Genomic DNA, 26,974 nt, shown 5'->3' with positions numbered 1-26,974 from the left:
CATACAAACTAATTGCTACAAACCAAGAAAGTTAGATTAAAAGACACATCCTACTGAGAAGCATAAGAGAAGACCATAGTAAATGGAAAGACATAGCCTGTTCTTGTAAAGGAAGAGTAGTAGTTTAAAGATCATTTCTCCCTAAATTCATCTATATATTTTTAATGCAAGCCCAATCTTGGAAAAAGTAGCCCATCAGTAATTTATAATATCCAATTCTGGTTTGGGCCTGCTCTGGTTAGCAGTATTAGAATTTATTTTTTCCCTCTTTTTCTACATTCAGTGCAACCGTCATTATGAACGTTCTTTTCTCTTTTTTTAATTTGTCATCTCTTCCTTGTCAACTTCATTTACTACTAATGACCACAAGAACCAAAACTACCTTCCATGTTCCCCACGTACTGCATCATTTTACCATCATTCGCTGGCTCTTACTCTTCTACACAGCAGAATCTTTCCTTCACCTGCACTCTGTGCCCTAAGCGTGGCTATTTACACAAAGCTGTTAGTCCCTTGCTCTTGTCTTCTGTATCTTCTCTACTGGGTGTAGAGAAGTAGGCTTTTTTATGTTTCAGCTATCTGTAAGAAGCCCAGTATTTTGAAAATGAAAACAAAAATCCTCTGTTGCTTCTTCTAACTTCTGCAGTGTTTCTCTTTTTCCTATAAGAACCAAAACCCTGAACACATAGTCACTTGCTTCATTTCTTAACTGGCCATACCTTCTTCAGTCCTTTCTAATATTGCTTCTAACAAAATCTAGACTTATAGATTAACTAGGGTATTTCTTTTCTACCTACACCTATATTTGATACTTTTTGATCACATTCCTTACTGAATCTCTTCCCTTTGTTTTTACCACGTGTACTTCCAAACCTAATCATTTCTCCTTGTCTCCTTTAACTATAAAGCTTCTTTGAAACAAGACCTTTGGCCCTCTACATGTAGTCTTGAAGAGAGCAAATTCTATTTTCCTACCTTCAACTCTCACCTCTAGGTCAGTTGTAAGTTTAGCTCACTCCTCTAAACTCTTGCCATTTTTTTCTGTTCTCAGGATACTTTGAATGTCCCACCTTTACCTCATTCACAATATAATTAAAATTGAGCTCTTAGCCTTTTCACATCTTCAGTGGTGAAAGCACTTCTTCCCTGCTTCCTGATAAGTAGTATCTAAACCTGCTCCTACACTGTTTTATTCATTTACTACCTTGATGAAGAGAATACAATGGCTAGTTCCTTATTGGGTTAGGCCCAAAATGTTTGCCATGACATTCAGGGCCTTCTTTTACCTCTCTGACCTTACTTCCCACAATGCCCCAGCATGGACTTTGACTTCCTCTGTGTCTTCTTTCTGTCCTTTAGTCCTCCCTTGCTTATTTCCACTTCCATGCCTTTCCTCCTTCTACTTCCCCTGCCTTCTCTCTGAATGTACGGGTCTTTTCTTCTGCAGAGCTGCTCTCCTCCATGAAATATTTTACTTATTTAATTAAATTCAGATGGCAATAATCTTTCCATTAGAGCCCTTGGTTTCAAGTATGGTTTTGCATTCTTTTTTCCCCAGAGTAAACAGTTAGCACCTTCAAAGCAAGTATCAGTTGCTATGTTTTCTGGAGTGCCTCTAATTGTGATAGGCACAGAGTAGATCTCTAATGAATGTTTGTTTGTTCGCTGATTGATTTGTAGTAAGAAGAAAGACTGACATCAGGATCATGGCAAGTTTTGACCAAATATCCTTAACTGTATACTCAGAGTATTTTCTGTGACATTTATAATTTGTCAGTTTACTGTGATACTGTATACCAGGGAGTTCTGGTTTTTCAATTACTTTGTTTCTTTGGGGATTTTAAGAAATTGGAGTTTTCCTAGTATGCTTTCTTTTTAATAAGTTACATTGTTACTTTTGAATCAACCACACATAAATATATGTATGTGTGTTTTTATACAAACAAGATTGCAGATACTCTTCTGCAGCTTGCTCTTTTCATTTAATGATACATCTAGATATCTTTCCATATTGGCATGTAGAGGGTTTTTTCTAGCTTCTGTTGTCCTGAAAATGCTATCTTTTCAGAATGCACATCAGTTCTGTTTCATATTGTAATATAAGCTCTTGTGAGATATGTGTGCACCATCTAAACACTTAGAATAAAGTTCATAAAGGTCATTATTTTAATATTGCGTTTTGCTTGTTTCATGGGGATATCACTGTCTTAAGTTCGATTTGGTATTTTATGAAAGTTTTTCTAAATGAGGAGTTCCTAATACTTTACCAGTGAAGGATGGGCAGCAGGGAAGATTTAAAGAGGAAAAAAAAAAAAAGCTTCCTCAATAGAAGTAAACATAGACGTTATAAGAAGGAAATTCCAACTCTAATTAGATGACGCATATTCTGTTTCTTGATAGGAATCAACCCTCAAAAGCGTATTGAGTGCCTTATGGAATTTGTCAGCACACTGCACTGAGAATAAAGCTGATATATGTGCCGTAGATGGTGCGCTTGCATTTTTGGTTGGCACTCTCACTTACCGGAGCCAGACAAATACTTTAGCTATTATTGAAAGCGGAGGTGGGATATTACGGAATGTGTCCAGCTTGATAGCTACGAATGAGGACCACAGGTAAATACAGGGTTTTATATTACTTTTAAATGAAATTGTAAGATTCATACTCTCAGAAAGACTCAGCTGTATGCAGTGTTTTGTGTAATTATGCAAGTTCTAAGCCAAATGACATTTATGACAATGAAAATATAACTATTAATTCCTGACTTATTCGTTAACATATTTATTCTAATAAAAGTTCATAGTATCATAAAGATGTCTAGAAATAAATGATACTTGAGAGGTATAACCCATGTGTAGAAGAAAAAATGAAAGTCATAAATATTACAGAGAAGAAAATCCTTTCCTATATGTTAGCATGGCTTAAACGAGTATGAGGTTTATAAAAAACAAAACCTTGTGGTTATGATCCGGAGAGTACAATGGTTCACATTTTTCTAGTGGTGCCATAACATCAATAATCATAATATTTTTCAGCCAACCGCCATTCATCCAATCTGTTAGAGCTGTGAAACCTAAGAGAGCGCCTCAGATACAAGGCACATATTTTCAGAACTTGAGCTCTGTATTATCTCAACAAAAAATATGGGTATCTTTCACAGCATATTTACTTATTTTATCCTGTATTGTTCCTCTCTCATTTTCAAAAAGACTATGAGGTACTTTTAGTAAAATGGCTTTGAAAAGAATGTAAACATCTTTTCTTTAAGTTTTTGATGCACCAGCTACAAGCCTTATAGCCCTTTCTTCTGTTCATAGAAGACCTCTTAGACTCAGTAAGCACTCAGGTGTCTACTGGACTGCTAGAGAGCCGCCATGGTAAAGCTTACTGCACCCTTGCCTATCAGTTTTAAAGCCCACCAGCGCCGACTGTGCTGTCATTAAGCTTCATTTTACCATGCCTTAAACAAGCCATAGCTCTTTCAGATCCTAACATTCATTATGCTGACTCTTAACTCTTGTTTTTATAGTTAATGTTTTGAAAACTTTTCTTTCACTTTATTTTTAGAAATAACGACTACACACAGTTTGCCCGAGAACACATGTAAGGGGGAATGGCAGTATTACATAATCAAACCAGAGGCAGAAAGATTATCTAAAAGTCATTCTGCTGACCTAGGAGCTTACAGTGTGCTCCCTGACTTTGTAAAGATCTGTTGTCAATCAGTTTCTTCTGTCTACCTCTTCTGAGATGTCTCAGTTTGTCGACATTGTGGTGCCCATCCAGAGATTAAATTACCACAGCCCCTGTTCAGCTTAAGATTTCATAATACATCTGTACTCCTCAAACTGAGAAACTCCGTCACTGTGTAAATAAAGTAAATACATCTGCTCAAGAAAAAATGTTTAAAGCTATTGGGTCAGAATAGGAAATGCAGAATTGATTAAACTTAATGCTTTTACTTCTTTTAGTCTGACAGATGAGTACTTTAAAACAATAAACATTAAATGAACTAAGATAGAACAAAAGGAGATGGGTAATGCTTGAAATTTATAGTATAATTTGGTGTAATTTTATTATGCCTGTTGTTAATAAGCTTTAGTAGTTATCCTTAGATTTAAATTTGTTTTCTGTCCTTTTATTTGTTGTTACTATGAACAGATTTTTACCTTACTTTTGTGATATTTTTATTTCAGGCAAATCCTAAGAGAGAATAATTGCTTACAAACCTTATTACAACACTTGAAATCTCACAGTTTGACAATAGTCAGTAATGCATGCGGAACCTTGTGGAATCTCTCAGCAAGAAATCCTAAAGATCAGGAAGCATTATGGGACATGGGAGCAGTCAGCATGCTCAAGAACCTCATTCATTCAAAGCACAAGATGATTGCTATGGGAAGTGCTGCAGCTTTAAGGAATCTCATGGCAAATAGACCTGCAAAGTATAAGGATGCCAATATCATGTCTCCTGGTTCAAGCTTGCCTTCTCTTCATGTCAGGAAACAAAAAGCCCTAGAAGCAGAATTAGATGCTCAGCATTTATCAGAAACTTTTGACAATATTGACAATTTAAGTCCCAAGGCATCTCATCGTAGTAAGCAGAGACACAAGCAAAATCTCTATGGTGACTATGTTTTTGACACCAATCGACATGATGATAATAGGTCAGACAATTTTAATACTGGAAACATGACTGTCCTGTCACCATATTTAAATACTACAGTGTTGCCCAGCTCCTCTTCGTCAAGGGGAAGTTTAGATAGTTCTCGTTCTGAGAAAGATAGAAGTTTGGAGAGAGAACGAGGTATTAGCCTAGTCAACTACCACCCAGCAACAGAAAATCCAGGAACCTCTTCGAAGCGAGGTTTGCAGATTTCTACCACTGCAGCCCAGATTGCCAAAGTCATGGAAGAAGTATCAACCATTCATACCTCCCAGGAAGACAGAAGTTCTGGGTCTACCCCAGAACTACACTGTGGGACAGATGAGAGGAATGCACTAAGAAGAAGCTCTACTGCCCACACACATGCAAACTCTTACAACTTCCCCAAGTCAGAAAACTCAAACAGGACATGTCCAGTGCCATATGCCAAAGTAGAATACAAGAGATCTTCAAATGATAGTTTAAATAGTGTCAGCAGTAGTGATGGTTATGGTAAAAGAGGTCAAATGAAACCTTCAGTTGAATCCTATTCTGAAGATGATGAAAGTAAATTTTGCAGCTATGGTCAGTATCCAGCTGACCTAGCCCATAAAATACATAGTGCAAATCATATGGATGATAATGATGGAGAACTAGATACACCAATAAATTATAGTCTTAAATATTCTGATGAACAGTTGAACTCCGGAAGGCAAAGTCCTTCACAGAATGAAAGATGGGCAAGACCCAAACATATAATAGAAGATGAAATAAAACAAAATGAGCAAAGACAATCAAGGAGTCAAAGCACAACTTATCCTGTATATCCTGAGAGCACTGATGATAAACACCTCAAGTTCCAACCACATTTTGGACAGCAAGAATGTGTTTCCCCATATAGGTCAAGAGCAGCCAATGGTTCAGAAACAAATCGAGTAGGTTCTAATCATGGAATTAATCAAAATGTAAATCAGTCTTTGTGTCAGGAAGATGACTATGAAGATGATAAGCCAACCAACTATAGTGAACGTTACTCTGAGGAAGAGCAACATGAGGAAGAAGAGAGACCAACCAATTATAGCATAAAATATAATGAAGAAAAACATCATGTGGATCAGCCTATTGATTATAGTTTAAAATATACCACAGACATTCCTTCTTCACAGAAACCAGCATTTTCATTCTCAAAGAATTCATCTGGACAAAGCACTAAAACTGAACACATCTCTTCAAGCAGTGAGAATACATCCACACCTTCATCTAATGCCAAGAGGCAGAATCAGCTCCATCCAAGTTCAGCACAGAGCAGAAGCGGTCAGACCCAAAAAGCCACCTCTTCCTCTTGCAAAGTTCCCTCTATCAACCAAGAAACAATACAGACTTACTGTGTAGAAGATACCCCAATATGTTTTTCAAGATGTAGTTCATTATCATCTTTGTCATCAGCTGAAGATGAAATAGGGTGTGATCAGACAACACAAGAAGCAGATTCTGCTAATACCCTACAAATAGCAGAAATAAAAGAAAACAGTGGAACTAGATCAACTGAAGATTCTGTGAGTGAAGTTCCAACAGTGTCACAGCACATTAGAACCAAATCCAGCAGACTCCAGGCTTCTGGTTTATCTTCAGAATCTACCAGGCACAAAGCTGTTGAATTTTCTTCAGGGGCCAAATCTCCATCAAAGAGTGGTGCTCAGACACCTAAAAGTCCACCAGAGCACTACGTTCAGGAGACTCCTCTCATGTTTAGCAGATGTACTTCTGTCAGTTCACTTGATAGTTTTGAGAGTCGTTCGATTGCCAGCTCCGTTCAGAGTGAACCCTGCAGTGGAATGGTGAGTGGCATTATAAGCCCCAGTGACCTTCCAGATAGCCCTGGACAAACCATGCCACCAAGCAGAAGTAAAACCCCTCCTCCCCCTCCTCCTCAAACAGCTCAGACTAAGCAAGAAGTACCTAAAAATAAAGCACCTAGTGCTGAGAAGAGAGAAAGTGGCCCTAAGCAAGCTGCTGTAAATGCTGCAGTACAGAGGGTCCAGGTTCTTCCAGATGCTGATACTTTGTTACATTTTGCCACAGAAAGTACTCCTGATGGATTTTCTTGTTCATCTAGCCTGAGTGCTCTGAGCCTCGATGAGCCATTTATTCAGAAAGATGTGGAATTAAGAATAATGCCTCCAGTTCAGGAAAATGACAATGGGAATGAAACAGAAAATGAGCAGCCTGAAGAATCAAATGAAAACCAGGAAAAAGAGGCAGAAAAACCCACTGATTCTGAAAAAGATCTATTAGATGATTCAGATGATGATGATATTGAAATACTAGAAGAGTGTATTATTTCTGCCATGCCAACAAAATCTTCACGCAAAGCCAAAAAGCCAGCCCAGACTTCTTCCAAATTACCTCCACCTGTGGCAAGGAAACCAAGTCAACTGCCTGTGTACAAACTTCTGCCATCACAAAACAGATTACAAGCACAAAAGCATGTTAGTTTTACACCAGGAGATGATATGCCTCGGGTGTATTGTGTAGAAGGGACACCTATAAACTTTTCCACAGCTACATCTCTAAGTGATCTAACAATAGAATCCCCTCCAAATGAGTTAGCTGCTGGAGAAGGTGTTAGAGCAGGAACACAGTCAGGTGAATTTGAAAAACGAGACACCATTCCTACAGAAGGCAGAAGTACAGATGAGGCTCAAACAGGGAAAGCCTCATCTGTAACTATACCTGAACTGGATGACAATAAAACAGAAGAAGGCGATATTCTTGCAGAATGCATTAATTCTGCTATGCCCAAAGGAAAAAGTCACAAGCCTTTCCGTGTGAAAAAGATAATGGACCAGGTCCAACAAGCATCTATGTCTTCATCTGGAACTAACAAAAATCAATTAGATGGTAAGAAAAAGAAACCTACTTCACCAGTAAAACCTATACCACAAAATACTGAATACAGGACACGTGTAAGAAAAAATACAGACTCAAAAAATAATTTAAATGCTGAAAGAAATTTCTCAGACAACAAAGATTCAAAGAAACAGAACTTGAAAAATAGTTCCAAGGACTTCAATGATAAGGTCCCAAATAATGAAGATCGAGTCAGAGGAAGTTTTACTTTTGATTCACCTCATCATTACACACCTATTGAAGGCACTCCATACTGTTTTTCACGAAATGATTCTTTGAGTTCTCTAGATTTTGATGATGATGATGTCGACCTTTCCAGGGAAAAGGCTGAATTAAGAAAGGGGAAGGAAAATAAGGAATCAGAATCTAAAGTTACCAACCACACAGAACTAACCTCAAACCAACAATCAGCTAGTAAGACACAAGCTGTTCCAAAACATCCAATAAATCGAGGTCAGCCTAAACCCGTGCTGCAGAAGCAATCCACTTTTCCCCAGTCCTCCAAAGATATACCAGACAGAGGGGCAGCAACAGATGAGAAATTACAGAATTTTGCTATTGAAAATACTCCGGTTTGCTTTTCCCGAAATTCCTCTCTAAGTTCTCTTAGTGACATTGATCAAGAAAACAACAACAACAAGGAAAATGAACCTATCAAAGAGACAGAGCCCCCTGACTCACAGGGAGAGCCAAGTAAACCTCAGGCATCAGGTTATGCTCCTAAATCATTTCACGTTGAAGATACCCCTGTTTGTTTCTCAAGAAACAGTTCTCTCAGTTCTCTCAGTATTGATTCTGAAGATGACCTGTTGCAGGAATGTATAAGTTCTGCAATGCCAAAAAAGAAAAAGCCTTCAAGACTCAAGGCTGATAATGAAAAGCATAGTCCCAGAAATATGGGTGGCATGTTAGCAGAAGATTTGACACTCGATTTGAAAGATATACAGAGACCAGATTCAGAACATGGTTTATCCCCTGATTCAGAAAATTTCGATTGGAAAGCTATTCAGGAAGGTGCAAATTCCATAGTAAGTAGTTTACATCAAGCTGCTGCTGCCGCATGTTTATCTAGACAAGCTTCGTCTGATTCAGATTCCATCCTTTCCCTGAAATCAGGAATCTCTCTGGGATCACCATTTCATCTTACACCTGATCAAGAGGAAAAACCCTTTGCAAGTAATAAAGGCCCACGAATTCTAAAACCTGGGGAGAAAAGTACATTGGAAACTAAGAAGTTAGAATCTGAAAATAAAGGAATAAAAGGAGGGAAAAAAGTTTATAAAAGTTTGATTACTGGAAAAGTTCGATCTAATTCGGAAGTTTCAAGCCAAATGAAACAACCCCTTCAAACAAACATGCCTTCAATCTCTCGAGGTAGGACAATGATTCACATTCCAGGAGTTCGGAATAGCTCTTCAAGTACAAGTCCAGTTTCTAAAAAAGGCCCACCCCTTAAGACTCCAGCCTCCAAAAGCCCTAGTGAAGGTCAGGCAGCTACCACTTCCCCCAGAGGAGCCAAGCCATCAGTGAAGTCAGAATTAAGCCCCGTTACGAGGCAGGCATCCCAGACACCTGGGTCAAATAAAGGGCCTTCTAGATCAGGATCTAGAGATTCCACTCCGTCAAGACCTGCCCAGCAGCCATTAAGTAGACCTATGCAGTCTCCAGGGCGAAACTCAATTTCTCCTGGTAGAAATGGAATAAGTCCTCCTAACAAATTATCTCAGCTGCCAAGGACGTCATCCCCTAGTACTGCTTCAACTAAGTCCTCGGGTTCTGGGAAAATGTCTTACACATCTCCTGGCAGACAGATGAGCCAACAGAACCTCACCAAACAAACGGGTTTATCCAAGAATGTCAGTAGTGTCCCAAGAAGTGAATCTGCCTCCAAAGGACTAAATCAAATGAGTACTAGCAATGGAGCCAATAAAAAGGTAGAACTTTCTAGAATGTCTTCAACTAAATCAAGTGGAAGTGAATCTGATAGGTCAGAGAGACCTGTATTAGTACGCCAGTCAACTTTCATCAAAGAAGCTCCAAGCCCAACCCTAAGGAGAAAATTGGAGGAATCTGCTTCATTTGAATCTCTTTCTCCATCTTCTAGACCAGATTCTCCCACTAGGTCCCAGGCACAGACTCCAATTTTAAGTCCTTCCCTCCCTGATATGTCTCTGTCTACACATTCGTCTGTTCAGGCTGGTGGATGGCGAAAACTCCCACCTAATCTCAGTCCCACCATAGAGTATAATGATGGAAGACCAGTAAAGCGCCATGATATAGCACGCTCTCATTCCGAAAGTCCTTCCAGACTTCCCATCAATAGGTCAGGAACCTGGAAACGTGAGCACAGCAAACACTCATCATCCCTTCCCCGAGTAAGCACTTGGAGGAGAACCGGAAGTTCATCTTCAATTCTTTCCGCTTCATCAGAATCTAGTGAAAAAGCAAAAAGTGAGGATGAAAAACATGTGAACTCTATTTCAGGAACCAAACAAACTAAAGAAAACCAAGTATCCACAAAAGGAACATGGAGAAAAATAAAAGAAAGTGAAATTTCTCCCACCAGTAGTACTTCTCAGACCACTTCCTCAGGTGCTGCAAATGGTGCTGAATCAAAGACTCTGATTTATCAAATGGCACCTGCTGTTTCTAAAACAGAGGATGTTTGGGTGAGAATTGAGGACTGTCCCATTAACAACCCTAGATCTGGAAGATCTCCAACAGGAAATACTCCCCCAGTGATTGACACTGTTTCAGAAAAGGGAAACCCAAACACTAAAGATTCAAAAGATAATCAGGGAAAACAAAATGTGAGCAATGGTAGTGCTCCTGTACGCACCATGGGTTTGGAAAACCGCCTGAACTCCTTTATTCAGGTAGATACCCCAGACCAAAAAGGAACTGAGGCAAAACCGGGACAAAGTAATCCTGTCCCTGCATCAGAGACTAATGAAAGTTCTATAGCTGAACGTACCCCATTTAGTTCTAGCAGCTCAAGCAAGCACAGTTCACCGAGTGGGACTGTTGCTGCCAGAGTGAGTCCTTTTAATTACAACCCAAGCCCAAGGAAAAGCAGCGCAGATAGCACTTCAGCCCGACCATCTCAGATCCCAACACCAGTGAATAACAACACAAAGAAACGAGATTCAAAAACTGACAATACAGAATCCAGTGGAACTCAAAGTCCTAAACGCCATTCTGGGTCCTACCTTGTGACATCTGTTTAAAAAGAGCTGGAATGATGAAACTAAGAATGTGTTATGTGTTAATTACAACTGCTATGTAGAAATTTTGTTTCAACCAATATGTATAAAACAGATAACTAATAAGAACCTGCTGTATAAAAAATAAAATTCAAAAAAATTTTTGTTTCAAATGAAACTAAAAGACTGAAAAATTTTGTAAATAGGTTTGATTCTTGTTAGAGGGTTTTTGTTCTGGAAGCCATATTTGATAGTATACTTCATCTTCACTGGTCATATTTTGGGAGGCACTCTTGATAGTTAGGAAGAAAATGGTAAAGCCAAGTATATTTGTACAGTATGTTTTTCATGTATTTAAGTAGCATCCCATCCCATCATCCTTTAATTATTGCTTGTCTTAAAATAACACTACAGATAGAAGATATGATATATTGCTGTTATCAATCACTTCTAGATTATAAACTGACTAAACTTACATCAGGGAGAAATTGGTATTTATGCAAAAACCATTCTGTTTTAGTCCTTGTGAGTCCATCTGACATCATAATCATGTGGCTGTGAAATTCACAGTAATATGGTTCCCGACGAACAAGTTTACCCAGCCTGCTTTGCTTTACTGCATGAATGAAACTGATGGTTCAATTTCAGAAGTAATGATTAACAATTCTGTGGTCACATGATGTTCATATAGATAGCTATAGTGTAACAACTTACACTATTTTGTGCTCAAAACAAACAAAACAAAATCTGTGTAACTGTAAAACATTGAATGAAACTATTTTACCTGAACTAGATTTTATCTGAAAGTAGGTAGAATTTTTGCTATGCTGTAACTTGTTGTATATTCTGGTATTTGAGGTGAGATGGCTGCTCTTTTATTAATGAGACATGAATCGTGTCTCAACAGAAACTAAATGAACATTTCAGAATAAATTATTGCTGTATGTATAAACTTACTGAAATCGGTATTTGTTTAAGGGTCTTATTTCACATTTGTATTAATAATTATCAAAAGGGCCTCTTTTAAAAGCTTATATAATTTTTTTCTTCAAATTCTATGCATTAAGAGTAAAATTCCTCTTACTGTAATAAAAACAATTGAAGCTGACTGTTGGCATTTAACCATTCCATGCATTGGCACTTAACCTTTCCTGAAAAAAAAAGTTACTGTGTGATTAGCACCAAGTATAAATCAGCACTTTGCCATGCTCAGAAAATGCAAATCATGTTGAACTTCAAAGGTAGATTTAACACTATTAAGATATTCAAAAGACTATTTAGAAACCCCTGTCTGTTAAGGGAAACTTTGTTTTTGATAGGTTTGCGGAGTATGTGTTCAAGCTCCCCCTTCCTCACACAGCAGGGAGAGAATCCTTCAGGAAGGAGGATAAACTGATAGAAGTATTTAAAAAGCTAACTTAATATATCTTCCCAGAATTTGTTCTAAATGATCAGAGGGTAAGGATGATGATAAATGCTCACATATTTGTTGAATAAATGAAAATTTATTTTTAATAATAAAATTCATGCACTCTGCGTTGGGGGGAAGGGAAAAGGTATTTGGATATAGCAGGATGCTGGGAAAAGGGGTGAGGAGTAAGCACATCTACCTGGTGTCTTTGAAATCACATCATGTAGTTAATTATCTACCCTTACCTGTGTTTATCATTTACAGGTAATGACTTTTTTTTAAAGTCATTTACTAACATGCCAGTAAATAAGTGCTGTGATTTGAAATAAGGCATTTGACTCCAAAGCCCATACTCTTTCTACTGCACCACTTTGCAAACACCTCAATTTACTGACCTTTGGAGTATATCTACATTTAAATTTTTGTCAAATTTTATCTGAATGAAATAGTTTTTAAGTAATAATACTAAATTATTCTGTTTTTCTCAAAGGCTGCCTTATCCAACAGGGACACATGGATATAGGTCATATTTCCTTTTCCTTTAGTCCTGATTTTCTATTTTTTTGAGTTACTCGTGCCAATTTTTATAAACCACTTCAAATACTTTTATGGAAAGAGATGGGATATAAGTCAATTAGAATAAAATTGCCTTTCTCAAGGAAGGAGAAAAACATCAATGCTGAAAATGAAAAAAGGGTGCCTTCCATATGCCAGAAAATTCAGGAATTCTGGTAGACAACGCCTACTGGGAGAAGGTGCAATCAGTCTGCATTGCCCATTGAGGAAAAAGTTGCTGTGTGAGACCCTCTAGTTAGAGAGAATGGCTCTGAATTGGTAAAGGAGCAAATCTCAATTCTACTTTTAGAACTTCACAGAGTGCTGCCATAAGTGATAGCAGGCCAAATATTCTCAGTTTATGCTTGTTACAAACGGCGTACTGAGCCCAGCGTGGAGTTGCAACGCCTGTTAAGAGAAGTAGGGAAGTGCCCTGTTATCTTTGGACGGCAGCAAACAGCACTCCTAAGGCAGTGAGTGGTTTTCAAACTAGAGTGCATTTGATCTTAGTGCAAATCCAAGCCACATTTGTTTATTGTATGTTTGTGTGTATTTTTTAAATTAATCCATACATTTATTCTGTAATGTTGTAATACGAAAACATGCTCAATATATGTCCTTTGTGGTTTAAAAAAAAGAAAAAACTAGAGTGCATTTGAATCACCAAAAATGTTAAGACACACGCCCACACTTTGTGATTCTGAGTGAGGCCCAAGAACGTGCAGTTCTGACAAGTTCTCAGGTGATGCTGATGCTGCTGGTCTGGGAACCACACTCTGAGAGCCACTGCCCTGTGTCACCACAGCGAAGCTCCTTGAGTGACTGCCTTCAGTTCCAGCTGCTCTTCTCAACCACTGGACTCGACATACGAGAAAGTATACCAAACTTCCCTCTCCTTTAGGCAGGAAAGATTCGAATATTGAGCCATACAATCTGATACAGCCCATCGCAGCTCCCAATAGTAGACAAATTTGCCAGACATGAACGAGCAGGTAATTCTAAAGACAGTGACTGTGTCTGAGGGATTGACTAGTGTTCCCTTTGGAACGGTTATCAAAAAGGCAAAAATTTCAGCAAATATCTAATTTGGATTTGCAATAAGATCGAAAGAGACAGACACACACCAAGAAAAGGGGAAAGAGAACTTCGAAGTGAAGGCAGATTGACTTCAGATGAAAGAAAAATGCACCCGTTTTGTTAGTATACAAACAACCAATTAACTATGGCAAATTGGTATTTGAGAATAAGCTTTACAAGTTACCTTGCACTAACAGGAAAGTTAATGAGAGGGAAATAATGAAATGAAAGATAAGCCCAAAAGAATCAAATTGCACTCTAAGTACAGTCAAAAAACTTTTTCCATAGACTAGTTACCACAAGGTTAATTAACTGAAGGGATGAGTCTTGCTGGAGAAGGGAGCCAGTTGCACTATATCTGCATTCATGTTATCACAGGGGGTTCCTTGTATCTAAGATAGCAAAAGAACAGAGTGCCACAAATGCAAAAAGAAAATTGCCAAGAGCTGAAGAGTATTTCAGTAATCAGATTGTTCACACTTACCAAACAAAAATAATTTTTCAAGAGTCTTGATGGTTGAAATAGAGTGTATAAATTTTTTTTTTAATTTCTAATTCCTTCATATTATGCCTACTTTTAAATATTACTTTGTAGCGTTGAAACCTATGGACTTTGACTCCTATAAACACCAGGTCATTTTCCTGCCATTCTCCTCTGTTCTTTGGTCTATAAAACTATATTCTGGTTTTTGTTAGACCATTGATGCTTCTCTCAACCTGTATGTTTTTTTGTGTGTATAATGTTGTTCTTGGTGCTAAATACACTTCTGATATTCAGGATAACTCTCAAAATCTGTGACTATTTGCTTATTTTCTTGAAGTTACGAGACTGTTCCTTTTTTTAATTAAAAATACTCAACTTTATGCTAGTGGAGGTGACCACTGAATATAAAGCAACAGTAGTGAAAAATGAACTATTGAGAATGTTGCACACATTACCTGCCCCAGCTACACCACCTTTTGGAACCCAGACACTTAGTCTCACTGTTGGTCACTGAACCCCGTACCCAGTCTTTCCCCCCGACCATGGCTGTTTGCACCAGAGGCAGATGCCTGACCCAGGGGAGACTCATCATTAACTGACCAGTGACCAAAGACGTGTGAGGCTTGTCAAAAAAAAAAAAAGACTGGGCCAATTTTAAATAAGAGTCAAAGGAAATTTCTGGTTGGTGATTGAGTGCTGGAACTAAAAGATCGTGTAGAGTTAAGGCTGAGGCCACCATGATTGGCATCATGAAGCTAAAAGTAAGAGAAAGTCAAGTCACTAGAGAGAGAAGGAACAGATATGGGAGGGAGGCATAGAAAGCAAGTGAGAGACAGACAGGAGTCACTAGCTCCTGGCGTTACCTCAGTCCCTGCTGATTCTGGGGCCTAGTTCTACTTTTCCTTGTGTTTGGGGCATTTATGAACTTCTAAACTCACTTTGTTCCTGAAGTAACTTGAAACTAACAGAAGACTCTTTAGACACATCTTTGTGAGGTTTTTTGATTTTTTAATATAGAGAAAGCTTTCTAAAATCATCTGTGGGGAGAGAGGAATAGGCTGCCTACCAAAAAAAAAAAAAAATAGGTTGGCATCAGATTTCTTCTTGCAATACCAAATGCCAAAAAGGAAAATAAAGCAATGGAACAATATATACAGCATTTGGAAGCAAATGGAAATACTACCTAAGAATTCTGAAACCAGCCAAACTAGCATTTAATTTATCTGGAATACTTGTATCATTTGGGATTCTTATTATAGTTATTAACAACAAGACCTTCTCTGAAAGACAAGACATTCATTTAAGGAATCTTAGGTAGCTCACAGGAGCTGTATGAGAGCCAGAAAATCAGACTTGGAAACCACAGTGGAAATAATACCCAAACCATACTGTGAGACTGCTTCAAAAAGAACAAGTTGTTGCCCCTAACCTCTGGAACCCTCTGACACCACCCTCCCCATAAATTAAGATTCTGTGCAGCACTTGCTTCCTCACACTGCTTAATTCTGGATTGAAGTCTTGCTTGGGTGGACATGATTGGCAGAAGCTCTGTCACCTGCCTGTAGAGTCTGGGAACGCTCGGTTGTTTGGTTTCTCCATTGAGGAAGCAGGATGCATGAGACATGAATTCTCTAAATCTATGAGGGGCGTTTCTAAAGCACTGGGAAACCAGAATCCATGACATACCTCTACCATAGTATTCTTGCTGCCCAAGCAATTAAAATAAATGGGAAACTATTAAGGAAATGGTTTGAGCAATAAAACCTTTAAACTTGAATGAATGTGTAAATAATTGTGGTTAATCTGATAATGAATCTCATTGTGAATGTCCATGTAACTCAAAACTGAAAAGATGAAATGCTTAATAATTTTAATAATCTTAAATTCCAGATTATTCCAACCCAAACTGGGAAACAAGGGAGAGAAGACGTAAAAGCATGCTAAATTTCTAATCTTAAGTAGGCAGTGTCAAAAGATACTATTTTACTTTTAACTTGGAAAAATACAAATTCAATTTTTTTATTTAGTGGTAACCCCAATGTTAAAAAGAAAGAAAAATTTCCATCCAAAGCATTAGTCAAAGATAACTAAGAATACTTGAACAAAATATCAAAGAATGGAGAAAATGGGAGAGGGAGAATTAGCCACAAAGAAGCATATAATGACACAGTAATACCAAATAATGAGTGGATTGAGCACATATGGTAAAATAACCCTCAGGTTGGAGTCAAGTAAAAAAAAATATCCTCCAATTATACGCCATTAGTAAAAGACACATTTAAAATGATCCAGAATGGGGACTTCCCTGGTGGCACAGTGGTTAAGAATCCAGCTGCCAATGCAGGGGACACGGGTTCGATCCCTGGTCTGGGAAGATCCCACATGCCGTGGAGCAACTAAGCCCATGCGCCACAACTACTGAGGCTGCGCTTTAGAGCCCACAAGCCACAACTACTGAGCCCACGTGCCACAACTACTGAAGCCCACGCACTCTAGGGCCCGAGTGCCACAACTACTGAGGCCCTGTGCTGCAACTACTGAAGCCTGCACACCTAGAGCCCGTGCTCCACAACAAGAGAAGCCACCGCAATGAGAAGCCCGTGCACCGCAACGAAGAGTAGCCCCGCTTGCCGTACCTAGAGAAAGCCCTCGCGCAGCAGCAAAAACCCAACACAGCCAAAAACATAAAAAATAAATAATTAATTAATTTTAAAAATGATCCAGAATGTATAAAACTAAAAGCACAACCACTTTTGCACAGGCAAATGCAAAGAAAACAGTAAAGGTAAATTTATGTCAAACTATAATTCTGGATAAAAGACATCAAACATAATGAAAAGAAGGTGAACATCAGTTATGACTTTCTTTAAACATCAAATGATAGAGCATCAAGTGTATGAAACAAAATTACAAACACAAAGGGATACTGACAAAAACCATGGAACCAGTGACACTGTCAGTCTTTGACAGATGACTTCGTCTATACAAAACAAAAGGAGAGTTATTATTTAAAACCACAACTTCCTTCCAGAAAGGGTGGCTCTTGTTAAGGTAAAATTCTCAAAAGGTCCTTTTCTTTAGCTGAGGACGTTGGTGGGTTTGGGATCTGTAAAGCCAAGCCTGGAGTTTGAGTGGGAGGAGGATTAGAGAAAATCTCATAGGTGTGCTTAAGAGAGGCAAGAACGTGGGGTTCTTGGGGTACCCAGGAATGGGGGGGTTGAGGAACAGAGACAGGAAGACAAAAGGAAAGAGAAGGCAGAAAAAATGGTAAGAAGTCAAGGTCCTATGAAAACCCTGGTGATGTAGCAGGTAATGATTTTAGAAACAGAGACATACACTATTTCAGTTGAAATCTAAGTTCTCTGCAAAATCTCTGTTCCAGTAGTAACGGATTCACTTGTTTTTAATTTTCAGAATCTTGTTTTAACAATTGCAGTTATCTTCACCATCACATTATTAATAATTATTTGAATTCACTTAGATATAAGTGTTCACCACTGTTTCCCCTATATAGCATAGAGGAAACACTTTCTTCAAATCTTTATGTTAATATAATTTGGCTTGGCTGGAGTATGTCCTTAAATAGTTTTGTTTTGTTTGTTTGTTTTTTCCCAGAAAAGCTAAGTTGGGAATATACTTTCTAAATCCTTGCTTGTTTAAAATTGTTTTTCTTTTGCCCTCACACAAAGGATAATTTGGGTCACAACTTCAGTCACAGTTCATTTTCTTCAAAACTCTTAACTTCTAATGTTTACTGTGTCTAAGAAATTCAACAGTCAGTCAGAGTTCTTTTCTCCTATAGATAACTTTTATTTCCTAACTTGGTGTTTTTAGAGTTTTGTTTTTATCCTTGAAATAAAGCAGTTTTACTAGTGTAAGTCCATGTGTGTGTTTGTTTTCACAGCCCTATCTTTTAGTACTGAGTCTTTTCAATCTTGAGTCTTCAGCTCAGTAAATGTTCTCATGTTATGTCTTTTCAAACCAACCAGATCTACCAAAAGTGCTCTCCATTAGACACCAGCCAGAATCTTGGTGGTGCCTAAGTGGGGACCATACTGTCAGGAGTTCTTGGTGTCCAGAAGTTGCACTCTATTCCTCTAGAAGTGGAAGAACACCTGTCCTCCACTTTGGTATTTGGTATAACACTTCCCCGTAAGAGTACCAAAGCAGTACTGCTTGTGTTCAAATGCCTTAAAGGATTTGTAATGAAACAGGTTCACTAAAAGTAATTTTACTTACAGTCTACCCTCCTACACCAAGATATATCAATAGATATGAATCCAACAGAGACTGGAGATGGAATGTAGACAAATCTTACTCATAAACACCACGGTGTGCTCTGGAATTCCCCCCCCCCCACCCCCCGTGACAGTTATCCTAGGGCAAATTCTCAGACTTCTGTAGAAACTGGTTTGGTTTGGTCATTGCATGAAGCTCTTTTTACGGGAATCTTGTGCACTTCAGAAAGAAGTAAGACATTTATATACATCAGCACCAAACTAATCCACCAAACTAAGACACTAGTACAAGGAAGATTGAGAGACAGGAACTGAGGGGATGGAGAAAAATCAGGGGCTTCCAGTCAGACCAGCTGGGTATTTATGCTCAGCCATCATTAGCGTTGAATGGCGAAAATTACCCAGCCTCGCGGAGACTCGCGGAGACTCAAGCCTTTGGGCAGATTTTTGTTTTGTTTATTTTGTTTTTTCATTTTTAGAAGAAAATACCTATTTTACCTTGTACGGTTTTCTGAATAAACGGCCGCTACGAAAATAGGAATAAAGTTGTGTTTAAAGAATGGGATGCTCAAACAGTGCTTTGCAATTAACCTAAGGTATGTAAAAATACAGTGAATTTTAGGGTAAAGGTTTTGAAAAGTGTATAGTCAAATTTCTAACATTACACAGCACACTGAAATACACTGCCAAGTAATTTTGCTAGTTCCATTTTTGCCAAGTTGAAAGCAAGCTGCAGGGCCCAGGAGCGGTTAAAGATTAAACATAAAGGGTATTTTCTTGCCTACTCTAACAACTTGCTCGGAACTCACAGATCACCCGTGGTGTGGAGCCCTACTCTAAGGACGAGAGAAGTTAACACCATCCAAACGCAATGTGAAATTGGCCAAGAAAGCGCGTAAACGCTTAAGCCAATTTTAGTGAAAGAGCAAGCGCCCCAAGGGCTGGTTTTGGCGAGATCTTGAGAAGCGAAGTAATTAGTAGCGTTCGTGAACCCTCTCGCGAGAGGTTTCGACGCCACGTCAGAAACTAGACATCCTGACGCCGAGCGACAGGTGCTGGAACAAACCGACGGTGAAAAGCGGCGGACGCATAGGCGCTTCGGTGGGCAGGACTTCCGCCGGAAATGGGGTGGTCTGGGAAATCTCCGAGCTGAATTCAGGCCGGGTGTTTCCCTGCAGGTTTGGCTTGGGGGCTGGGTGAAGATGGCTTGTGCCGCTGCGCGGTCCCCGGCCGACCAGGACAGGTGAGTCCGGAGAGAGGACGGGGCTTGCGGCGAGCCCGCGGGTGTTGCGCAGCCTTCCCCAGCCCTGAGGAAGGCTCGCCGGGGGAGCTCAGCCCCAGCCCCGGGCTCCGGGCCTGTCCTCCGGCGTCCGTTCCTCCCTGAGGCCGGCTGCGCCAGGGCTGTTCGCAGGTCCCTAGATCCCAACTTAACCTAGCTCAGTGTTTACCTGTACGTGAGACAGAGGACTTTGGGTGCTACGTGGACATGACGTTAAGTAATCACAGTGTGAAAAATCTGTTCTTTCAGTTGTTGGTATGTTCGGAAAGGCTCGTTTGAGTTCTTTCAAGCCTTTAATACCTCTGACTCCTTAGTTTCTATATGAGAGAGCAGGCCCCGCCCTCAGAAGCTTTTGACAGGCACCTGTATCTAACTGAACAGTTACGGCGCTGCTTCCTTCCTTCCTCTCTCCCTCCCTCCCTTCCTCCCTCTAGCAAGTGATGTTTTTTTCCATCTAAGATAGTAAGTTAAAGTTCGCTTTTTAAGTAGAGGGGAGGCAGTTTAAAGAAAAAAAGTTAAGCACATAATAGTATAGGTGTACCGGCAATCCTGATGATGATGATGATGAAAGAAAGAATGAATGAATTTTTGGAAATATTTCTCTAGTGATACCAGCTGGGCTTTTCCTGTGGCAGGTTCATTTGTATCTATCCTGCTTATTTAAATAACAAGAAGACCATAGCGGAGGGGCGGCGAATCCCCATAAGTAAGGTAAGCGGGCTGGTGCTTCTGTCCTTGAGGGCCTGGGGAGGTTGTATTGTCAGGGCCACAAAGACTTCTTTTACTTTACTCCATTGTTTGGGGCATGAGGAGAACGGCAGCCAACAATTGGGGTGCTTTCGTTAATAATGGTGATGCAGGAGGGCACTGATTCATAACTGAAAGAATTTTTTAAGTGGTTCTTCATGAGCCTGTGTTTGAAGGAAGTTGTGGGTGGAGCGTTGTAGGGTTTGCACGTTTTTGTTTTTTTAAACTTAAGGTTATGACACTCTTTCCCTTAATAAAGGAAACCAAAATTATGGCATTGTACAATATGATATACAGAATGCAGCTGAGTTTTTAAACAAGACTTGCAGAAAATTCAGATATGTTGAGTTTTACAGTTTTATGTCTGTTATCATCGTCATCGTCTTCTTTTTGAGAGGGGTAAAGTTACTTTAAAATTAATACTTTTTAAAAGTAGGTGTTTATAGTTTTAAAAGAGATGATTTCCCCCTTGTGCTGTTTCAGTAGAAAAACCCGAGTTCTTAGTTGGCCTTGTGGCTTAAGTTTAGAAAGTGCCTAGTGCCAAGTGAAGGGGGTCTTTGTAGCTTTTCATTTTCAAAATTAATGTTATAGTCTATATTTTTTAAGATTAATTTACATTTTATAATCTGATGATGGATTTAAGGAACTTGACCTGAAGCAATACATTATTTTTGTGTTATTTAATATCTCTCATTTTACTGCTTAAATGTGTAGAGGAAAGTCTACTTTGCTGCTACAGGGTAAAAGAGAAGACGCCAAAGCACTGATTCAGAGTAATGCCTAACATCAAGCCACATTGACAGAGGCCTCTGGAAGCAAGCTCTCAGGATAATTTGGAGAATGATTGAATTGTTTTTAGCTTTATTGATTTATAGCATACATACATAAACATATGTAAATCTTGTGTTTATTTTGATTAAATTTCATAAAATGAGTACGCATGGGTAACCAAGCACCCAGATTTTAAAAAGAACATGTTACCAGCACTCAGGAAGATTCCTTTATGTCCCTTCCTAGTCTCTGTTCCCTCCACATACACTCACTACAAAGGATGACCCCTGCCCTGACTTCCGATACCGTAGATTACTGTTGCTTGTTTCTTATTTTGTTTCAGTGGCATTACACACTATGTACTTTTATGTCTGTCTGATTTCAGTGAACATGAAGCTTATGACGTTTCAGCTTACGAGTGCTTATACCCTGCACTTGTGAGTGTAGTTTGTTGAATCTCATTGCTCTGTTGTAGGGTTTCCCGACAGCAGCACCACCGGCGTTTTGAGCCAGATGATTCATGGTTGCAGAGGCTGTGCTGTGCTGTGCTGTGGGGGGTTTAGCGGCATCCTTGGCTTCTACCCACCAGAAGCCAGTGCCCTACCCCACCCTAGTTGTGATGATCAAAAATGTCTCCTAGCATTGCTGAATGTCAGGGGGCAAAATTACCTTGCTGAAAGCCACTGCTCTGTAGCACTGCATTGTGTGTATATACCACAGTCCAGCCTACTATTGATGGATAGTTGGGTTGTTTCTAGTTTGGGGCTATTAAAAATAGTGCTACTGTGAACATTGTTGAGATTGTCTATTTTGTATTTTTCCTCAATACATACCTATAGCAGTGGAATTGCATGGCCATAAAAAAAGCATACATTTAACTTTAGTAGATGCTGCCAAACAGTTTTCTAAAGTGGTTGCATCTGTATTATGTAGACTTCTTGAAAAAAAGACCCTTGTGGCAAAGACAGTTCCTAGCATATATTTATTTAATAGACAGATGTGTCCATCAAAGTGTACCATTAATGACTACAGAATTCTGAGGGCTTCTGGAGGAGCCAGAAAGGGTACTTGATGATAAGAACAAACACTGCTCCTCATTAAGCAGTGGAATCTCCATTACCCATACTAAGCTTTGTCTATCCTGAATACTGTTGTTATACCTTATAATTTGCTGAGTATGGAAACCAAAGAGTAAATACAGACAGACAGAAAGAAAGAAAGGAGGGAGGGAGGAAATGGTTGCATCTGTAATAGTTGTTTAACCGGTATTAACCCTGTGAAGTTTATGTTCTCTTGGAAGGGAGGTGGATACACAAGTATGAATCAGTGTGAGTCCCAGGAATTTAAAAATTACAATTGAAACAACTGTACCTAGTAAAAAAAAAAAAAAAAAAAAAGAAACCTAGGATTTTGGTATGTGTTTTGATCATAGTATTTGAAATGATTTATACAACAATGTAGCAATATCCACTTAAAGCTGAGCTATTTAGTGTTTTTGTTTTTAACTTTTCAGGCTGTTGAAAATCCTACAGCTACAGAGATTCAAGATGTATGCTCAGCAGTTGGACTTAATGTATTTCTTGAGGTATGATGTGGTTCTTTGTTCACTATTTTCCATACTCATCTCATTGACATAATAACTTTCTTAAAGCCTGTTTTTATTTCTTTATGTTAGAAAAATAAAATGTACTCTAGAGAATGGAATCGTGATCTTCAGTACAGGGGCAGAGTCCGGGTCCAGCTCAAACAGGAAGATGGCAGCCTCTGTCTTGTACAGTTCCCATCACGTAAGCTTTTTTTAATGAATGAATTAAGTTTGGGATAGGTTACTCCTCTACACTGCCAAAAATGTTCTAAAACTGACCTTTTGACAGGTCAAAAACATAATTTGCATTCTATAGATTAATTTAGAAAAAGGGCTACTGCTGATGCAGAGAGGTAAACAATGCTTTTAACTTCTTTTAAGTTAAGGACCTTTGAGAATGTGATGAAACCTACTAATCATTTCTCCAAAAAAAAAAATTGTTGCGTGAACATTTTATAAACCTCTGGAAGTCCTATCATTGTCCCCAGGTTAAGAATGTGAAATTATTAAATGGTCATACATTACTGCTATTTCAGATCCTAGAGACCCTTGAGGTCTGTTATTCATTTCTATCAGTAAATTTAAGAAGCCATATTGAGGGCTTCCCTGGTGGCGCAGTGGTTAAGAACCTGCCTGCCAATGCAGGGGACATGGGTTCGAGCCCTGGTCCGGGAAGATCCCACATGCCGTGGAGCAGCTAAGCCCGTGCGCCACAACTACTGACCCTGCGCTCCAGAGACCGTGAGCTACAACTACTGAGCCCACGTGCCACAACTACTGAAGCCCGCGTGCCTAGAGCCCGTGCTCCACAACAAGAGAAGCCACCTCAATGAGAAGCCCACGCACCGCAACAAAGAGTAACCCCCGCTAACTGCAACTAGAGAAAGCCCGCGCACAGTAACTAAGACCCAACGCTGCCAAAAAATAAATAAAATAAATAAATTTATTAAATAAAAAAATAAAAAGCCATATTGAGGGAATTCCCTGGCGGTCCAGTGGTTAGGACTCTGTGCTCTCACTGCCAGGGGCCTGGGGTTCAATCCCCAGTCAGGGAACTAAGATCGCACAAGCTGCGTGGGGTGGCCAAAATAAATAAATAATTTTAAAAATTAAAAATAAAAAGCCATATTGAGTGAAAAACGCAAGAGATATGCATAGTGTGGTGCCACTTAGGTATACATTTAAATACAAAATATTACTGTTTATTGATTGATGTATATGCAGTATTGTTTATTGATATATATATAAACACTTTTGAAATGGACTGGAAAGAAACACCAAGTCTCAAGGTACTAGTTAACCTAATGGCGAGTAGGGGGTGAGGAGTGTGGTCAGGGGTGTGATGGTCAGAGTAGATTGTAGCATTAGTTCTAGTGTTTTATTTCTTAAAAAACAACGAGAACCAAACAAAACATACTTCAGTATTCCAATATATTAACTCGGTGTATTGGGAAGATGAGTATTTATTTACATGTAATTCTTTACTTTTCTGAATTTTTTATTTGTAAAAAATATGTTCTAGGTTTTTTAAATGGAGCTGCTAATTTTTTTCTTGACACAATAACCCCAAAGTGACAACTGAATTGTTTTTAATTGAATTAAAATAACTGGTTATTATTCTAACATAATTATTTGGTTATTAGTATCTACCAAAACCTGTCAGGATTGGTAGATATTTCTAGAAACTTAAGGGTCTGACTCGGGAATGACAGGTAGTATATTCAGTGTATTTTTTCTTTTCTTTGGCATCTTCCTACACTACTTCTTACAAGTCAAAAGACAAAAAAACAAAAAAACCATCAACCTTTTGCTTTGACTAGTTAATAACATAGAAGTAAAAATTACAGTTGAAAAGATGTTGCTTACTGTTTCCAGTAAGAAAATAGTAAGAAAGTAAAAAGAACAAAGCTGAGCAGTGGGGTGTGTTGAAAGCAGCTACTGGAGCTGGAGGAGGTGGTTGGTGCCCAGAGCAGGGGTGCATGTATGCATAGATCATTTGGACATGTGAGTAACATATTTTGTAGCTTAATGACATGGGTTTTTGTTGTAAGACTGAGAGGGCTTGTGCTTCCTAGCTTAAGTTACAATGATATCCTGACTCTGTTTCCAGCTTGTTATGTTTAGATATATTTTCCTTTGATCTTCAAGTCAATTCCTAGGACCAAGATCAAAATTTTTATTTTGTTCATTTAAATATTTCAGCATTGTTCTTAATACGTTTTCTCCAGGAAAGGTCCCCACTTGAGCAAATCATTGTCTTCATGGTCATTTGATTTTTTCTTTTTAAATTCTTATTTTCTTGATGTGGTGATGATTTCTTAAACTTTATGATTTTCAAGTTAGCAACCTTTTATGTCTTATTTCTCAGATTATACACTAAGCCTAACTTCTTGTTCCTAGGTAAGTCAGTAATGTTGTATGCTGCAGAAATGATACCTAAACTGAAAACAAGGACACAAAAAACAGGAGGTGGTGACCAAAGTCTTCAGCAAGGAGAGGGAAGTAAAAAAGGGAAAGGAAAGAAGAAGAAGTGACCTGGTATGAGAATCAAGGATGTGGTACTACTGTAAGAGACATGAATGGAGGTTTCTCATTTGTATCTGAGAGAAACAGAAGCTTTCTGTTTGCATCATTTAACTGAACTATGAACATTTGTGCCTACCAGCTTCAGCATCAGAGTTGACAATGAAATAAATTTACATCAGAAGTATGCATCCAGCTCTTAGGCAGTATAAAAGAAATTTTTTCTTTTTGCCTTTTAATGCAGAATTTTTGTGAAAGAAAGAATCATATTTTTAAATGGACAGTGGACTCTACCATAAGTTACTTGAAATCCTATATCTGTTTGTCCTCTGTGTAAACGTGTTTCAGATAAATGAGTTTAATGAGATTTGAAGTACACATTTTGTTCATCTTTTTAAGTTAATGAAATAAAATTTCAAACTGACTTTTGTAGCTTTTGCTTACGAACTAATTAATGCCAGTAGAGGAGATAAAGAGGATAAAACGGGGAGTGGAAGCGTAGTGTGAGCCTAAAACCAGAAGAAAGTGGTTAAATCCTTTTGGAGGTCTATGAACAGGCAGTCTGTAGATCATATTCTTTTTTTTTTTTTTTACTTGGAGTATAGTTGCTTTACATTACTGTGTCAGTTTCTGCTGCACAGCAAAGTGAATCAGCCGTACATATACATATATCCCCTCATTTTTGGATTTCCTTCCCATTTAGGTCTCCACAGAGCACCAAGTAGAGTTCCCTGTGCTATACAGTAGGTTCTCATTAGTTATCTGTTTTACACAGAGTAGTGTATATATGTCAATACCAATCTCCCAGTTCATCCCACCCCCCCGTTCCCTCGTGGTATCCCTATGTTTGATCTCTATGTCTGTGTCTCTCTTTCTGCTTTGCATATAAGATCATCTATACCATTTTTCTAGATTCCACATATATGCATTAATATATGATATTTGTTTTTCTCTTTCTGACTTCACTCTGTAGATATATTCTTCTACTCAATTATTGTAATTGAATTGTTTAATCAATTACTAGTTTGTTGGCATGTGGAAAGTCCTGGAGTTTAAGCTTTAGATTTGCTTATTGTGTAGACTTAAGAATATTATTTTAATTGGAGTTCTAAAATTACCTATGCTTTAGCACCTTGACATAAACAGTTTTTCAAGAAACTAAATTGGATTGGTGATTCTGACTTTATTCCAAAGCACTGTTCTAAAAGTGGTGATTTTGTATAAAATTTAAGAGACTCCTTATCCAGCCATATGTTTTTGTCTACTGATCATCTCTTGGGGAACTGCCTTCCCTGACTCCATGTGCTTCTGGAAGGGCAGTTAATTACAGGACTGCATCCTGACCACAGGATATGATCCAAGCCAGGCCAGTGGATTATTTCTCACGAATTTTAAATCTGGAGTAGAAACACAAGTACAGATGGTGATGGGAATTGTTTACAAATTTGAGCTATCCTGATTCCTGTCTTCCTGAGGCCTGGTATAGCTCTTCTGTGAATCTTATGAGCTCCCTTATGTCCTTCTTTAAATCCCCATTTCTTTAAGT

The 26,974-nt window shown here is 38.7% G+C and overlaps 2 protein-coding genes across 10 annotated transcripts in view; both read left to right on the top strand.

Annotated features, from left to right (window-relative positions):
* The window catches only part of APC (APC regulator of WNT signaling pathway), a 136,629-nt gene extending 124,898 nt beyond the window's left edge, over positions 1-11,731 (top strand). For all 8 annotated transcript variants that reach the window (XM_068535733.1, XM_068535732.1, XM_068535731.1 and 5 more), the window contains 2 exons: positions 2,401-2,615; positions 4,197-11,731. In XM_068535733.1, the coding sequence (XP_068391834.1) occupies positions 2,401-2,615; positions 4,197-10,782 (6,801 nt within the window). In that variant the 3' untranslated portion in view covers positions 10,783-11,731. The remainder of the gene's footprint in view (positions 1-2,400; positions 2,616-4,196) is intronic.
* Positions 11,732-19,615: 7,884 nt separating this feature from the next.
* Positions 19,616-25,852, top strand: SRP19 (signal recognition particle 19). Of its 2 annotated transcripts, XM_068535725.1 has the most exons (5): positions 19,616-19,766; positions 20,438-20,513; positions 22,834-22,905; positions 22,996-23,107; positions 25,306-25,852. In XM_068535725.1, exons 1-5 carry the CDS (start codon positions 19,726-19,728, stop codon positions 25,437-25,439), a joined length of 435 nt encoding a protein of 144 aa, XP_068391826.1. In that variant the 5' UTR covers positions 19,616-19,725; the 3' UTR covers positions 25,440-25,852. The 2 variants fall into 2 exon arrangements, with proteins under 2 accessions (XP_068391826.1, XP_068391825.1); XM_068535724.1 differs by lacking the exon at positions 20,438-20,513 and having other exon boundaries at positions 19,637-19,766.
* The last annotated feature ends 1,122 nt before the right edge of the window (positions 25,853-26,974 follow it).

The sequence above is a fragment of the Eschrichtius robustus genome, chromosome 2 (assembly GCF_028021215.1).
Source record: "Eschrichtius robustus isolate mEscRob2 chromosome 2, mEscRob2.pri, whole genome shotgun sequence".
NCBI lineage: Eukaryota > Metazoa > Chordata > Mammalia > Artiodactyla > Eschrichtiidae > Eschrichtius > Eschrichtius robustus.
The sequence above is the reverse complement of the archived record's forward strand: the minus strand, read 5'-3'. Positions and strand labels throughout refer to the sequence as shown.